The sequence below is a fragment of the Podarcis cretensis genome, assembly GCF_951804945.1.
Source record: "Podarcis cretensis genome assembly, chromosome: 3".
In the NCBI taxonomy this organism is placed as follows: Eukaryota; Metazoa; Chordata; class Lepidosauria; order Squamata; family Lacertidae; genus Podarcis; species Podarcis cretensis.
The window spans coordinates 2,870,941-2,888,908 of NC_137172.1; the positions used below are offsets into that span (position 1 = coordinate 2,870,941).

At 47.6% G+C, this 17,968-nt stretch overlaps 1 protein-coding gene across 1 annotated transcript; it reads right to left on the minus strand.

Moving 5' to 3' along the window:
* Positions 1-7,367: 7,367 nt before the first annotated feature.
* On the minus strand, positions 7,368-17,321 carry POMC (proopiomelanocortin). Its single transcript, XM_079968997.1, has 3 exons — positions 17,231-17,321; positions 12,269-12,412; positions 7,368-8,657 (listed from the first exon to the last, which is right to left on the minus strand). Exons 2-3 carry the CDS (start codon positions 12,398-12,400, stop codon positions 7,974-7,976), a joined length of 816 nt encoding a protein of 271 aa, XP_079825123.1. The 5' UTR covers positions 12,401-12,412; positions 17,231-17,321; the 3' UTR covers positions 7,368-7,973.
* Positions 17,322-17,968: the final 647 nt, after the last annotated feature.

A 17,968-nucleotide genomic window follows, 5' to 3' on the forward strand; every position in this document is an offset into this window, starting at 1 on the left:
TAGATAGATAGATTTATGATATGATTCGATAATCTTTATTGTCATTGTCCCATACAGAACAACGAAATTGAAAATATCTACATCAGACATTCAAAAACCAACAAGCCTGCTATCCCAGCTATCCCAGCCTGCTTAACCCCCTAAAAATTCTGATACCCCATAATTAAATACAATATACTCCCATAGAGACTACCTTATACTGCGTTTAAAACCAAAATTGCATTTGGATAGAAACTGTTTCTCAGACGGCTAGTCCTAGTCTTTATAACCCTGTACCTTCTTCCAGAAGGCAAAAGCTGAAAGAGATTTAAAGATATGGAACAAAGCAACAACATAATGTTCATATCCCAGTACCTTCTCAGTTTGGGAGTTGGGTATGTTTAGCCTGGAGAGGAGACTGAGAGGTGATATGAGAGCCATCTTCAAATATCTAAAGGTCTGTCAAATGGAAGATGGAGCAAGCTTGCTTTCTGCTGCTCCAGAGGGCAGGACTCAAACCCATGGCTTCAAATTACAAGAAACGAGATTCCCTTTCTGACACTACAGTGGAACGGTCTCCCTCAAGAGGTGGTGGTCTCTCCTTCCTTGAAGGTTTCTAAGCAGAGATTGGATGCCCATCTGCCATGGATGCTTTAGCTGAGACTCCTGCATCGCCGTTCTATCGTTCTACGATAACTCTTTACAGTGGTGCCCCGCAAGACGAATGCCTCGCAAGACGGAAAACCCGCTAGGCGAAAGGGTTTTCCGTTTTGGAGGTGCTTCGCAAAACGAATTTCCTATGGGCTTGCTTCGCAAGACGAAAATGTCTTGCGAGTTCCTGCGGGTTTTTTTCCTCCCCCCCCTTTTTCTAAGCTGCTAAGCCGCTTATCAGCTGATCCGCTAAGCCGCTTAACAGCTGATCCGCTAAGCCACTTAACAGCTGATCCGCTAAGCCGCTTATCAGCTGATCCGCTAAGCCGCTTATCAGCTGATCCGCTAAGCCGCTTAACAGCTGATCCGCTAAGCCGCTTATCAGCTGATCCGCTAAGCCGCTTATCAGCTGATCCGCTAAGCCCCTAAGCCGCTAATAGCGCTAATCCGCTAAGCCACTAATGAGCTTGCTTCGCAAGACGAAAAAACTGCAAGACGAAGAGACTCGCGGAACGGATTCTTTTCGTCTTGCGAGGCACCACTGTATTTGAAAACTGGCTTTTAATTCACAAGTAGATGGGCCTGGATAAAGTCTATGGTTTATAAAAAAGAAGAATATATTTCTCCTTGCATTACATCTGAGGGCATGACTATTCATGGGCTCAAATACCGTCCTGGTATTTGAGGAACACAACAATGCGCCGTTGTGAGGTGCAATGAAGGAGGTGGAAACAAGTCATTGTTGATCTTCAAAAGGTCACATATTGTTGTGGGGTGCTGAGTTGATCTGTGTTTGAATAGTTATCTGGGTGGCCTTTTCAAACAAGCGCTAATGTCACAGGCTCAGGCCGGACTGTCTTTAAGAAAACATTTTGTTTTCTTGAAAGGGCTTTGTTTGTTTGTTTGTTTTGCATTTGGCGGCCGCAATAGCAGGTCAATGGAGCCACCATTGGGACTCTGGTTTCCTCGGCGTTTAAAGCGCATAATGCGCAATTGCTAGCGGAGAGTCCCAATTTGAATCTCGTCTATGCCGTGCAGACTTACAAGGAGGACTTAGCAAAGCTGGCCTCCTATGCCTCTGTTCTTCCATCCGCAGATATGATTGACTCAGAGCCTTAGAGCTGTTGTAAGGCCCATAGATCTAAACAAGGGGAGGGAAACATAAGGGTCAGACTGAGTCCAAACCAAAGGCCAGGTGGAACATCTCTGTCTCGCAGGCCCTGCGGAAAGATGTCAAGTCCCGCAGGGCCCTAGTCTCTTGTGACAGAGCGTTCCACCAAGTCGGGGCCAGCACCGAAAAGGCCCTGGCCCTTGTTGAGACCAAGCTAACCACCTTGCGACTTGTGACCTCCAAAGCGTTGTCATTCGTGGACCTTAAGGTCCTCCGTGGGGCATACCAGCAGAGAGGCGGTCCCATAGGTACGTGGGATCTGTGGTCCAACCGAACTTTCAACCATGACTGACTCTAGAGCAGGGGTCAGCAAACTTTTTCAGCAGGGGGCTGGCCGCCATCCCTTAGACCTTGTGGGGGGGCTGGACTATATTGGGGGGAATGAACACATTCCTATGCCCCACAAATAACCCAGAGATGCATTTTAGATAAAAGCACACATTCTACTCATGTAAAAATACGCTGATTCCTGGACTGTCCACGGGCCGGATTTAGAAGTCTATTGGGCAGGATCCGGTCCCCGGGCCTTAGTTTGCCTATCCATGCTCTAGAGTAGGCACCCCCAATCTTGGCCCTCCACATGTTTTGGGACTACAACTCCCATGATCCCTAGCTAACAGGACCAGTGGTCAGGGCTGATGGGAATTGTAGTCCAAAACATCTGGAGGGCCGAAGGTTGGGGATACCTGCTCTAGAGGGCTGTTGCTGGAGATCTCTGAAGTAACTGGAGGTGATAAGGGCCAATAAACAGGGACTCTTAATTCTTTGGCAAAGGGAAGGTCGAATCCTTAGCGTGCAGAGACACAATATTACGGACGGTGGGACACCCGGTACTGGGGATAATAATTTCCCTCAGAGGGTGGTGGACTGTTATGTACTGAAGTTCTCACCCTGGGCCAGCAGGGGGATACTGTAGATAGTTATGCAAATGAAGGATCGAAAGTGATGTTCAGTGAGTGGATAGTTTTAGAAAGTTGTTACAGTAACAAGGTACTGGAGCTCTGTATAAGCAGGCTGACTGAGGCCTTCAGTTCAGTTCTGTTCTGGCATCTGAATAAAGAAGAGCTGTTTGAAGAATCGCTGTGTCGCCTGATATGTTCACCCACAACTTAACATGGACTCTGTGGGCCAGTGTGGTGTAGTGGTTAAGAGCGGTAGACTCATAATCTGGTGAACCGGGTTCGCTTCCCCGCTCCTCCACATGCAGCTGCTGGGTGACCTTGGGCCAGTCACACTTCTCTGAAGTCTCTCAGCCCCACTCACCCCACAGAGTGTTTGTTGTGGGGGAGGACGGCAAAGGAGAATGTGAGCCACTTTGAGACTCCCTAGGGTAGTGATAAAGCAGGATATCAAATCCAAACTCCTCTTCTTCCTTCACTGGAGGTTTTGAAGCAGAGATTAGATGGGCCTCTGTCCGGGGTACTTTAGTTGCCATTCCTGCAATGACCCTTTGCATGCCGTCCAGCTATACAATTCTGCAATAGTTAAAGCTGACTATAACAGATTGTGATATGATTTGTCTCCAGCAACAGTGTTTGGGTACCACGAGCTGAACATGAGAACAGTGTGATGCAGCAGCAAAAAAAAAGCTAATGCTATTCTGGGCTGCAACAACAGAAGTCGAGTTTCCAGGTCAAGGGAAGTCATAAAGGTAAAGGGACCCCTGATCGTTAGGTCCCGTCGCAGACGACTCTGGGGTTGCGGCGCTCATCTCGCTTTACTGGCCGAGGGAGCCGGCGTACAGCTTCCGGGTCATGTGGCCAGCATGACTAAGCCGCTTCTAGCGAACCAGAGCAGCGCACAGAAACTCCATTTACCTTCCCGCCGGAGTGGTACCTATTTATCTACTTGCGCTTTGATGTGCTTTCGAGCTGCTAGGTTGGCAGGAGCAGGGACCGAGCAACGGGAGCTCACCCTGTCGCGGGGATTCAAACCACCGACCTTCTGATCAGCAAGTCCTAGGCTCTGCAGTTTAAAACACAGCGCTACCCGCGTACATTTTAAGGGAAGTCATAGTCCCTTTCTATTCTTCCTTGGTCAGACCACACCTGGAATATGGTGTCCAGTTCGGGGCACCGCAGTTTAGGAAGGATGTTGACAAGTTGGAAGGTGTTCAGAGGAGGACAACCAGGATGATCAAGGGTCTGGAAACCTAGCCTTATGAAGAGCGGTTGAAGGAGCTGGGTATGTTTTGCCTGAAGAAGACTGAGAGGTCTCTTATCCTGGTGGTCTTATCTATATGGCTATATCTGCTCCGAAAAAAAGGAGATTCCAACTGAACATTAGGAAGAATTTTGTGGTGGTAAGAGTTTGGCAGTGGAGTGGTTTCCCTCAGGAGGTTGTGGGTTCCTTCCTTGGAGGTTCTTGAGCATGCAAAGGTGGCATTTTTCCATCTCCGCTGTATTAAACAGTTGGTCACTTACCTTTCTCGCCCTGATCTGGCCACAGTGATCCATGCGACAGTCACCTCCAGGCTTGATTATTGTTACTCGCTGTACGCGGGGCTGCCCTTGAAGCTGACCCAGAAACTCCAGCGGGTGCAGAATGCTGCAGCGAGGCTCCTTAGGGGGTCCTCGCCGTGGGATCACATTCACCCGGTGCTCTACCAGCTGCACTGGCTCCCAGTGGAGCATAGGGTCAGGTTTAAGGTGCTGGTTTTGACCTTTAAAGCTCTTTGTGGCTTAGGAACCTTGTACCTATGAAGCCGCCTCTCCTGGTATGTCCCACGGAGGACCTTAAGGTCCATAAATAACAACACTTCGGAGGTCCCAAACCTCAAGGAGCTTAGATTGGTTTCAAATAGGGCCAGGGCCTTTTCAGCTTTGGCCCCGACGTGGTGAAACGCTCTGTCCCAAGAGACCAGGGCCCTGCGGGACTTGACATCTTTCCGCAGGGCCTGTAAGACAGAGCTGTTCCGCCTGGCCTTTGGTTTGGACTCAGTCTGACCCTTATGTTGCCCTCCCTTTATGGTTTTGATCTATGGGCTGCTTTTAAAATGAGGCTGCATTTTAAATTGCATTTTAACCTGTATTTTAAATTGGGGGTTTTTTCTCCCCCCTATTATGTTTTTACTGTGATTTTATTGGTGTTAACCGCCCTGAGCCTGGCTCTGGCTGGGGAGGGCGGGGTATAAATAAGAGTTATTATTATTATTATTATTATTAAGCAGAGGTTGGATGGCCATGTCTCAGGGATTCTCTAGCTGCGATACCTGCATTGCAGGGGGTGGGGTCTAGATGACCCCTTGGGGTCCCTTCCAACTTTATGATTCAATGGTGTGGCTCTAGGGGGTCCGTCTGGGTGATGCCCCAAGTCTCTCCCATTTCTTGGGGTCCTGTGAGGGTTAGAATCTCAGAGAGGAGGTGGCAGTGACCTTAGTGGGCCACGAGTGTCCTCATCCTTCACACTTCAAAACGACCTTGACAGATTAGAGAACTGGGCCAAAACGAACAAGATGAATTTTAACAGGGAGAAATGTAAAGTATTGCACTTGGGCAAAAAAAATGAGAGGCACAAATACAAGATGGGTGACACCTGGCTTGAGAACAGTACATGTGAAAAGGATCTAGGAGTCTTGGTTGACCACAAACTTGACATGAGCCAACAGTGTGACGCGGCAGCTAAAAAAGCCAATGCAATTCTGGGCTGCATCAATAGGAGTATAGCATCTAGATCAAGGGAAGTAATAGTGCCACTGTATTCTGCTCTGGTCAGACCTCACCTGGAGTACTGTGTCCAGTTCTGGGCACCACAGTTCAAGGAGGACACTGACAAACTGGAACGTGTCCAGAGGAGGGCAACCAAAATGGTCAAAGGCCTGGAAACGATGCCTTATGAGGAACGGCTAAGGGAGCTGGGCATGTTTAGCCTGGAGAAGAGGAGGTTAAGGGGTGATATGATAGCCATGTTCAAATATATAAAAGGATGTCACATAGAGGAGGGAGAAAGGTTGTTTTCTGCTGCTCCAGAGAAGCGGACACGGAGCAATGGTTCCAAACTCCAAGAAAGAAGATTCCACCTAAACATTAGGAAGAACTTCCTGACAGTAAGAGCTGTTTGACAGTGGAATTTGCTGCCAAGGATTGTGGTGGAGTCTCCTTCTTTGGAGGTCTTGAAGCAGAGGCTTGACAACCATATGTCAGGAGTGCTCTGATGGTGTTTCCTGCTTGGCAGGGGGTTGGACTCAATGGCCCTTGTGGTCTCTTCCAACTCTATGATTCTATGATTCTATGATCCTCATCCCCCCAAAATGAGCCAGGTTGAGAGAGCTACAATTAAGGGATGGGTTTCCTCCAGACTCATGTGGGGGGGGGGGCTTGCCTCCACTTTGCCACCTGCTAGGTAGAACAGTTTCGGGGGGTGAGCCGAGCTGAAAGCAGATTGGAAGCTGGAGACACAGAGTCCTGCTTGCTGTGTGCTGGATCCAAAACAGAAGCTAATGGAGAAGCAAGATCTGCTGGGGTGTTACTGCTGGGAGCCCCCCCTGTCTTAGGCTCAGGTTGTCTATTTGTGTAGGTGAAACCACGTATCCTAAAGACACCACACTCTCCACTGATCTCCAGGGAAACTGAACTCTGGGTCTGGAGCCTCTCTAGGCTTAGAGATTGCGACTCAACTCTGCCTGGAAGCCTGATGTAGTCAACTGTGGGTTGCGCAAGCATTGGGCCCAGACACTGGCTATGCAGTAGCTAACAACTGGGAATGCACTTTGCACATGTTCTGAGGCATTGCTTTATTGTTGCTTTGCGTGTTTCCCAAGGGCAGAAATGGAGGAGTGCTGTCTCCCAGCAGAGTCTTGCTTTTGGTGCACAAACTCCTTCTACTGTTTCCCTGCACCTTTGCCTAGTTTCACTCCATAAGATGCACCTGACCATAAGGCGCACCTAGTTTTTAGAGGAGGAAAACAAGAAAAAAATATTCAGAACGAAACAGTGGATGTATGATTTTTGTGGTTCATGCTGCGGCCACAGACATGTGATTTGACGGTGAGTTTGGGGTAGCCCAATGCAAAAATCCTGAGAATCCATGTGGATCTGTGCTTTGTAACCACGTTTTTCCGCCATTGCGGCCCCATGCAACAGTAGGTGCATTATTTTTTTGGTGCAGGCTGTAGCCATGGACATGCTGTGTGATCTGATGGTGAATTTGGGGTGACCCAATGCAAAGATCCTGAGGATCCATGGGCTTTTACCTCCCCCCTCCCAGGCAGCCTCCTTTATCTCTAGCGTCCCTTATCTCGCTTCCGATCGCTTGTGATTAGCAGCTTTGTTTCAACACCCACTTCCCTCTTTCAAAAAAAAAAAAAAAAAAAAAGCATGATCTGCTTTTTGCCCCTGGGCAATTCGGCTCCAGGGACTACGCATTCGCTTCATAAGAAACCCAGACATTTCCCCTTACTTTTTAGGAAGAAAAAGGTGTCTCTTATGGAGCGAAAAATACGGTAATTATTCTTTCCGTCTGAAATTTTGACTCCGATCCAACTTGCAACTTTAACCAAAGCAAGGGAGGAAGACGCTGAGCTCATGACGCTGCCCCCACGTGCCCAAAGACGCCTCAGAGACCACGCTTAGTTTGCAAAAAGATGTATTATTGTTATTCTCAGAATTATTATTTTATATCTTTTAACCCTTTCATTTACAGTATTGTACAGCTGGTTCGAAATACGAAAATACTCTGCGCCCCTCCGAAAGATAAGGCTTCCTTCCTGCTTCGTTCCACAGACACCACAGATGGGAGATTAAGCCAGGCTCGGCCGTCCCTGCGCCCTGCAGAGGTTTCGGACTACAACGCCCATCATCCATGCTGGCTGGAGCTGATGGGACTTGTAGTCCGAAACCTCTGGACAGCACCCGGATTGGCCAATCCTGGCTTAATCTTTCACCAAACAAACCTTTCCTCCCCGCCCCCCCCCAAAAACACAATAACAAACACCCAAAAACCAGAATGCAAACACGAATGTTTATCCTAAGCGGCGAGTTCCACAGTTACCCAGAGCAAGTGAGGACAACGAAAAGAAATGATTATCATTAACAGGGTCTAAATGAGACATGTGCCAAAGGGATCTAGATCAGAGGTCTCTTTGCCGCCACCACCCTGAACATATAGGGGGTGCTTTTTTGTCCCTGGTCTCTCTCTCTCTCTCCCTTCCCCTCCCCTCTCCTCTCCCCACCCCCTATTGCCCTTTCTTGTAGGCTGTTTTGACAATGGCATTCTTAAAAAGAGTCACTAGGGGTGTGTGGCTGCGCTCGGGGCTCATGAAGCCGCCATAGCGCTTCTTCTTGGGCGGCGCAGGGACGTTCCACCGGAAGTGGCGCATCTTGTAGGCCGTGCCGTCCTTCTTGGCCTCCCAGGGTCGCGGGCCACCACCCTCTTCCTCCTCCTCCTCCTCAGACCAGGTGCCCTCGCCGTTCTCCTCGGGGGAGCTGAATTCGGGGTTCGCCTCCCAGGAGAGGTCCCTGCGGAACTCCTGGGGGTAGTTCTCGGCCAGCTCCTCCTCTCCGTCCTCCGCCGTTGGGTAGACCTTGACGGGCCTCCTCTTCCGCCCCACCGGCTTTCCCCAGCGGAAGTGCTCCATGGCGTACGACCGCTTGCCTTCCTGCCTCTCGGGGGTCTCCGGGTCGCTCTGCCCAGCGGTTTCCCAGCTGCCTCGAGCCGGAAGGGCATCCATGGCGGGGCCATGAGGAAACTCTTCCCGCTTGTGGCCCGGGTCGGTGCTGTTGCCCTTCCCGAACTCGTTCCAGCGGAAATGGCTCATGACGTACTTGCGGATGCTCTCGGACAGCGGCTGCAGGTGGCCGTTTCCGGGGAAAACGGGGGTTTCTTCCGAGAGGCCGGTTCTGCAGGCCCTGAGGCATTCCTGCAACGAAGAAAGGGGACAGGGGACGGAGACCCTTGTGGTTAGCCATCAGGTAGTTGTTGAGCTTTATTTGGCAAAGTTGTTAACCCCCATCGTTCTACCCGGACACTGAGGTCCAGCACCGAGGGCCTTCTGGCAGTTCCCTCACTGCAAGAAGTCAAGTTACAGGGAACCAGGCAGAGGGCCTTCTCGGTGGTGGCACCTGCCCTGTGGAACATCCTCCCACCAGATGCCAAAGAGAACAACAACTACCAGACTTTTAGAAGACATCTGAAGACAGCCCTGTTTAGGGAAGCTTTTATTGTTTGATGTATTACAGTATTTTAATATTTATTTGGAAGCCGACCAGAGTGGCTGGGGAAGCCCAGCCAGATGGGCGGGGTATAAATAATAAATTATTATTATTCACTGGAAGGACAGATCATGAAGCTGAGGCTCCAATACTTTAGCCAACTCATGAGAAGAGAAGACTCCCTGGAAAAGACCCTGATGTTGGGAAAGATGGAGGGCACAAGGAGAAGAGGACGACAGAGGACAAGATGGTTGGACAGTGTTCTCGAAGCTACCAGCATGAGTTTGACCAAACTGCAGGAGGCAGTGGAAGACAGGAGTGCCTGGCATGCTCTGGTCCATGGGGCCACGAAGAGTCGGACATGACTAAACAACATTATTATTATTATTAATTTCTGGAAATCTGCAAAAACAAAATGAAGAGCTGCCACTCGCCCGGGTTTCCCTAGACATTTTTACCGAAAATTCAAACTAGACACCATTTCAAATGCCCTTTCATACTGCGTCACAGTGTGGTACGCTGGTTTGACACCAGCTGATAGGAAGTGCCTACAGAGGGTGGTGAATACAGCGCAAGATATTATGGGCTGCCCTGTGAATCCACTGGATGAAATAATGGAAGAACGTTGCCTCAGGAGAGTGAGGAAAATTATCAGGGGTGATTATTCAAACCCTGGCTGGCACTTTCTTGATCTCCTCCCCTCAGGCAGGAGATATAGAAGCACGATTAGTCGCGCCAACAGGGTAAAGAACAGCTTCTATCCGTGGGCTGTTAGGCTGCTGAATGAAAAGATAACAACAAGGCAACTGACTTTCGGGTTTGGTGGGTGAGCGTCAGTAAACGAGGGGAATTAAGACTAAGAGAGCTGAGTGGGGGGTGCTCCTGTAATCTCACTGTATACAAGTTGTACAAGTGATAATAAAGTATTTCAATTCAATTTCAGTTTTTGACAGATGAATCATGGCAGTAACTGGGAAATTCCAGACATATAGCAGCCCTACTAAGATAAAAAGGTAAAGGACCCCTGGACGGTTAATTCCAGTCAAGGGCGACTATGCTCATCTCGCTTCTCAGGCTGACGGAGCCACAGACAACTTTCTAGATCATGTGGCCAGCATGACTAAACCACTTCTGGCGAAACGGGACACCGTGATGGAAGCCAAAGCGAAAGGAAACGCTGTTTACCTCCCCGCCACAGCAGTACCTATTTAGCTACTTTCGCTGGTGTGCTTTCGAGCTGTTAGGTTTAAGCACAGAAATACCGATATTGGTTCACTGGAAAGATGATGCCATGGCCCCCTTCGATCAATGGGGAGAAGATACGACAGCTCTTCCAACATACAAACGGATTGCTTTTAGACACAGATTGCATAGGGATAAATACGACGGTGTTTGGGATGCATTGATAGGAATTATAATGACTTCTTGTCGTTTTTTTGTTAGAGCGTTTATTAATTTTCCAATAAGAACATCCAACTAACATATCAAATCACAATCCAATACAGTGGTACCTTGGGTTAAGTACTTAATTCGTTTCAGAGGTCTGTTCTTAACCTGAAACTGTTCTTAACCTGAAGCACCACTTTAGCTAATGGGGCGTCCTGCTGCTGCTGCACCACCGGAGCACGATTTCTGTTCTCATCCTGAAGCAAAGTTCTTACCCTGAGGTACTATTTCTGGGATAGCGGAGTCTGTAACCTGAAGCGTCTGTAACCTGAGGTACCACTGCAAGAATAAAAAACTAAAATAAAAAAGTCCAATTGTCTTCCAAATTATAATCTTAATTTTACGACTTTCCACGGTCTGAATTCCAAAGCATTTTCCAAATCACAGTTCTGCCTCTCATCTCAGTGTTTTCGTAATTCCATATCACGATTTTATCCTCCACATAGGAATTATAATGACTTGTTAATGATCTTTCATTTGTTGGAATGATCTTATTACTTACATACAGGAGTCTCTCCACTTACACGGGTGTTGTGCTCTAGCACCCTGCATGCAGGAGTGAAAATGGCAAAAGTAGGGAGCACCCTCTAAACACTCTTTTAATGCCCTCCCTACCGCTCTCTCTGCGATCTGTACCAAAAAAGACTGTGCCAAAAATATCCACAGCTGGAATTGAAGCTCTGGGGCTGGTAGGAGGTTGGAAGATGAGCAGAAAAGCTGCTGCTGCTGCGCTACCCCATACTTTGGCTGTTAGACTGGCAGAATCCGAGACCAGGGAGAAGAGTCAGTGGAAGAAGATTGGAAGAAATTTAAAGATTATCTACAGAAATATTGTAAAATTAAGGAATGATAGAAAGATGTTGGAATGAAGTTACATGGCTTTAGCAGAAATGTTATAAAGAATTAAGTATGATTGTAATTGGATTAAAGGAAAAAATAATGTTAGAATTTAAGTTAAATGATAGGACAGAAGTTTGAGGAAGATGGAAAGGATTTGCTGAAACAATTAATCGAAGTGGAATACAAAAAAAGGGAGGTGTGAGGAGGTCGCTGAAACAAGTAAAAGAAAGTTAATAACATTGAAAGTATAGGTTGTGTTTCCTTTTTCTTTTTTTAAATTGTTTTTGTTTTATTTTTGTTAGGTATATGTAATATTTTTGTTTTTGTATTGTATTGTATGGTTTTGTTATGTTTAATTCTTTTTCTTTTTCCTTTCTGTAACTTTCAAAACTTTAATAAATATTATTTTTTTAAAAAAAAAATACTTTGGCTGTTAGGTGGGGAGGCTGAGCACCCTAAACAAAGCCCTGCTGTAAGTTGGGTCTCTTTTGAATTCTGGGGCAGGAGGAGACTCTTGAGAGTCCCATGGACTGCAAGAAGATCAAACCTCTTAAGGAAATCAGCCCTGAGTGCTCACTGGAAGGACAGATCCTGAAGCTAAGGCTCCAAGACTTTGGCCACCTCATGAGAAGAGAAGACTCCCTGGAAAAGACCCTGATGTTGGGAAAGATGGAGGGCACAAGGAGAAGGGGACGACAGAGGACGAGATGGTGGGACAGTGTTCTCGAAGCTACCAGCATGAGTTTGACCCAACTGCGGGAGGCAGTGGAAGACAGGAGTGCCTGGCGTGCTCTGGTCCAGGGGGTCACGAAGAGTCGGACATGACTAAATGACTAAACAACAGCAATCCACTGAGCAGGGAGGCTCTTCTTTGCTATCGCTGCTGATGGGCCTTTCCTCCTCTACAAGTGTGCCTCACCCCCCTTTCAAAGGCACCCAAGCCAAGCAGCCATTGCCGTATCTTGTGGCAGGGAGTTCCAAGTGCTTCTCCAAGACCCGCGACGGCCCCCTCCCCTCTGCCCTGCCCACTTACCTCGACCTCTGCTTCCGTCTCCATGTCTCGGCACCAGCCGCTGTCCAGGCAGTTGTTGGGCGCTCCTCCCACCAAATGGATGAGCAGGATGCCCAGGGCAGCCCAAAGACTGCTTCCTTGGAGTCTCAGCATCTTTTGGGGGGTCTGCCAAGACAGAAAATAGGGGTGCCATATTAAGCATAATAGCAGCTCAATACACCAATGAACTTAATTCTGTTTGTTTTAGATTGTAGCCTATGCATGTTACACGGAGGAAAACCATTCAGGCAATGTAGCACCATTCTCACAATCCGTAGGAATTTAATTCCCTTCTGTGCTTTGTAATCTCATACTGCAACGGAAAAAAAGTATGGCAAAGGTTCATAGATAATGAAATGCATTGGGAGCAAATGTAGAAGTTTGCCTTGAATTGTCTATCTGTAAGAACCAGGGACGCAGGTGGCGCTGTGGGTTAAAAGCCTCAGCGCCTAGGGCTTGCCGATCGAAAGGTCGGCGGTTCGAATCCCTGCGGCGGGGTGCGCTCCCGCTGCTTGGTCCCAGCGCCTGCCAACCTAGCAGTTCGAAAGCACCTCCGGGTGCAAGTAGATAAATAGGGACCGCTTACCAGCGGGAAGGTAAACGGCGTTTCCGTGTGCGGCTCTGGCTCGCCAGAGCAGCGATGTCACGCTGGCCACATGACCCGGAAGTGTCTCCGGACAGCGCTGGCCACTGGCCTCTTAAGTGAGATGGGCGCACAACCCCAGAGTCTGTCAAGACTGGCCCGTACGGGCAGGGGTACCTTTACCTTTACCTTTACCTTTCAGAACCAAATACTTCAGTTATATTACACTGATAGCTAATAAGGCTGTTCAGTACAGTATTTCTATCAGTATCCTAACCCATAATATGTGGGTTAAATGTGACTCCATAACTGTCCTACAATTACATTAAACACAAGTGTAGACAATTCCCCCCCCCCCATATATTCAATAAACATTTTCCAACCTTCTCTAAACGTATGTTCTTCTTGTTCGCTTAATTCTATATGTTAAGTCTGCAAGCTGCACGTATTCCATCAGTTTAAGCTGCCATTCTTATTTAGTTGGGAACTCACTCCTTTTCCATTTTTGGACTAACAAAACATGACTGCCATAGTGACATACATAAATACCCTTTTTAACCGGTTTTAATATTTTATGTGTAAATTTCCTTATGACTGATGTTAAAGGCGATTAATAAATGAATTGTAATGACAATTAATAATCCTCGTCTTCTTTGGAAGCCATCCAAATTCTGAAGCCGCTGCTGTTTGCAGTGGGAGGGAGTTCCATAGTTTTGCCATGTGCTTTAAGAACATAAAGCCTGGGTAGCTGTACTACCCAGGACAGGATGGGGTTGTGCAGAGTTGTTAAGGCAGCAGAGAGCATTGTTGGCTGCCCACTCTCCACCTTAGAGCAGATTTATGCCACAAGGTGCCATAGGAAGGCACTGGACATAGTAAAAGATCCATCGCATCCTGGTCACTGTCTCTTCGAGCTCCTGCCGTCGGAACGAAGATACAGGACGATGAAGACAAGAACGAGCCGTCTCAAGAACAGCTTCTTCTCCAGAGCGATCTCGGCCCTGAATGGGAAACCTGGACTTTGAAAGTTATCTAATCTTCCTTGCTGTATTATACTGTATTGTTTTAATTAGTGTTTTTATAGTTGTTCTGATTTTGTGTGGAGTGCCCTACCTGGGTGGATGGAGCAGCCAAGTAAATTTCGTTGTCCCTGAGAGGGGGCAATGACAATAAAGATATTAAAAAATAATAATAATACTTTAAGAACGTAAGAAGAATCTGCTAGATCAGGCCAAAAGGAAGCCCACCCTCCTGGCTAGTAACCATCAGTAGCCCCCCACCCCATGAATTTGCCTAATCCTCTTTTTAAAGCCATCCAAGTTCTTGGCCTAACCTGGGGAGAAAACAGCAAAGACCTGGTGAAGACCTGGTGAAGATGGCATTTTACCATTGTACTGTGGAGAATGTATTAACTTATGGTCTGTCTGTGTGGTTTGGGAGCTGCACGGTCAGGGAAAAAACAATGCTGTCCAGGGTTGTAAAGACTGCGGAGAGAATAATTGGGTGCACTCTTCCCACCTTAGATTAAATCTATGCTTCCAGGTGCCATAAGAAAGCGGCAGAGATAGCGCAGGATAGTGCGCACCTCATTCAGCTTCTGCCTTCTGGAAGAAGGTACAGGGTTATAAAGACTAGGACTAGCCGCCTGAGAAACAATTCCTATCCAAATTAGATTTTGGTTTTAAATGCAGTGTAAGGAGTCTATATGGGAATATATTGTATTTAAAAATGGGGTATCAGAGTTTTAGGGGGCTAACCAGGCTGGGATAGCAGGCTTGTTGGTTTTGAATGTCTTATGTAGATTTTTCAATTTCGTTCTGTATGGGACAATGACAATGAAGATTATCGTATTGTATCATCATTGCCTCATGAGGCAGTGAGTTCCATAGTTTAGCTGCATGACCCTTTCTTTTCCCTGTCCCGATTCTCTTCATGGTGTTCTAGTGATGTGGCAGAAGGAGAGAACCTTCTCTCCATTTCCCTTTGATGTGATACTCCTGGGCTTACCTGTATTATGAGGTTAATCACCTGAACTTACCGTCCAGCTGCTGTTTCCACGGCAAGGTAAAGGGATGTGGAAGGTTTTGAGCACTCTGACTGCGCTATAAGAAAAGGCTGGGCATTTCCAGTGCTGGGGTGAAGGGGGGGGTAAGGTTTTTTTGGACCAGAAATCAGTACAGAAAAGGCAACAAACAAACCAAGGGAAACAGAAGGTTTCCAACTACAAATCTGAGAAGTTGCAGCCCATCGCGTCGGTTCTGCTGTCCTGAAATCTTCCTGCCTCTGAACAATGCATCCATAGCAGTCTCCTCTCCCACAACAGAGGGAGAAAAGGGTATTATTAAATGCTATTGCAGTATAGAATACATGCAACTAACATGAAGTCATTCTGAATTTCAGTGGGTCTACTCTGAGTAAGAATCATAGAAATTTGAAGTTTTAATGTTGTATTTTAATCTTGTTTTTAAGTTGTATTCATTCAGCTTTTTATTATTGCTTGTTAGCCGGCCTAAGCCCAGCCTTGCCTGGGGAGGGCGGGGTATAAATAAAATTTATTATTATTATTATTATGAGGGCCATCTAGTCCAACACTACTGGGTTATCTCCTTTTCCTCAGCGAATTTGATCCCTTTCAATATATCTCACTACAGAACAACAAAAAAAGCATCATTACTAAAGTTTTAACCCCCACATACAGATTAAAATTATATTATTATTATTATTATTATTATTATTATTATTATTATTACTACTACTACTACTACTACTATTCTGCTTTTCCTACCCTGAGCACCTTATGTTCTTAAAATTAGATGTGAAGCTGGAAGGAGGGGAGGGTTAAAGCTGTTCTAATGAGGCATAAACAGGTTTTATCCCTTATAAGTTGTGCCATAGCTTTAAAAAGGTGTACCTAGGAAACAGCAAACTTCTGCCTTCTTTTGTTCCAAATGAATAAATCTGCAATAATAACAATGCCTTCAGGGATCGCATCTGTGACTACAGATGTAGAATCATAGAATCATAGAGTTGGAAGAGACCACAAGGGCCATTGAGTCCAACCCCCTGCCAAGCAGGAAACACCATCAGAGCACTCCTGACATATGGTTGTCAAGCCTCTGCTTAAAGACCTCCAAAGAAGGAGACTCCACCACACTCCTTGGCAGCAAATTCCACTGCCGAACAGCTCTTACTGTCAGGAAGTTCTTCCTAATGTTTAGGTGGAATCTTCTTTCTTGTAGTTTGGAACCATTGCTCCGTGTCCGCTTCTCTGGAGCAGCAGAAAACAACCTTTCTCCCTCCTCTAGATAAAGGCGATCGTCTTTACTCAACCGTGTTTGTGAGGGAGTGAGAGAAACAGTAAGCGTGAGAGAGAAAGAATTAAGTAAGATGGGGAGAGGGCTTTCCGCCTCTTGAGCAACCCGGTTTTGTGGACCGAAAGAAAAGTTTGTGTCTGTGCAAAGGTGTAAATTAATATGAATTCACTCTTACGGAGAGCTCCCTTTCAGCTGAATGGGGGAGTGTAAGAGAGAACTAACTTCCTGGTGGATTGGGCCCATTGAAAATGCACCCATTCCAAACAATAAAGGGACCATATGGAGGATGGAGCAATCTTGCTTTCTCCTACTCTGGAAGGTGGGACTCGAACTCATAGCTTCAAGTCACAAGAAAGGAGATGCCGACTTAACATCAAAGATAATATTCTGACAGTGAGAGCCAACGGACTCCCTCGGCAGGTGACGGACTCTCCTATCTTGGAGGTTTTTAAGCAGAGGTTGGGTGGCCATCTGTCATCGACGCTTTAGCAGAGATTCCTGCATTGGATGACCCCAGGACCCCTTCCAATTCTACATTTCTATGCTTTTATACATGTACAAGTTTGCTCCATCTTCCATGCGACACAGCCTGCATAGCAGCGGGGTTGGGCTCGATGACCCTCGGGGCTCCCTTTCCAGCTCCACAACCCTGTGATTCTGCTCCTTTTCCCCCAACTCCCGTCTTAAAACTTTCCCCCTCGTGTATTTAACGCATTGCTCCTCATCCGTCCCTGTCCCGCTTCACAGAACAGGCGAACAGAAAGAAAGAAAAAGTCTTCCTTCTGCATAGCTGTCGACGTTCCCCTTTTCTCGCGAGGAATCCTATTCGGAACAAGGGCATTTCCCTTTTTGAAAAAGGGGGAAAGTTGACAGCTATGGTCCTTCTGCCACCTTTGGAGAGATCATCTCCCCACCTGCTTCGAGGCTGGTCAAGGCGAGTGATGAAAGGTGCGGAGGGGAAGAGCGCACCTGTTGGAGCACCACCTGTCCTGTCTGCAGACGGGCACCCAAGTGGCTGGGCGGTAGAGGAGCCCCGGGAAGATTTACCTGGCACTGCGATGCCTCGTGGTCTCCGATTCCTCCTCCTGGCGCCGCGTCTGCGAGGTTTCAGCTGCAGCCCGGACCCCCTTTTATATCACGCCCGCGCGTCTCCGGAGCGCGAGCAGCCTTCCGGAGATACCTTTTGAAGCCGCAAGGGAAAAGGGGAGGTGGCCTCGAAGCCTCCAGGTGTGCAAAAGAGCAGGGGGTGGGGATTAGCAGGTGCTTGCCAAAGAGAGAGAGAGGAATTATTTCTGGGCACCGGTGGCAATTGGAGATGTGGGTGGATTAGCGTCTCCGTGTGATGAAGATCGCCAGGTGAGGGCGAGGAAAACCGCCGCCCCCCTCCATCCTCGACCCTTCTAGCTTCTTAATTGGTTCTGCAAGCTCAGAGGATAACAGGTGACTTTAGAAACAAATAAATAGGGAAATCAGAGACTTTAAGCAAGAGAGGCACGCGGGTCCTCTCCCGATTTATCACGCTATCGCTTGCATATGTCAGGCGCCAATTAAACTTTGAGCTTTTGTTGGGCTGCGCAGGGAACAAAACACTGGCAGCTGGTGGTCCAGGTGGTGTCATGGGGAAAGGGCATCATCCGTGGTGGGGCTGTGGGCAGGACGCGGGGCCCGAAACACAGCGCAACCAGCTTGGCAGGTTCTACAGTAACTCATAGAATGGTAAGGGACCCCACAGGGTCATCCAGCCGAACCCTGTGCAATGACAGAATATGCAGGCGTCCTCATGAA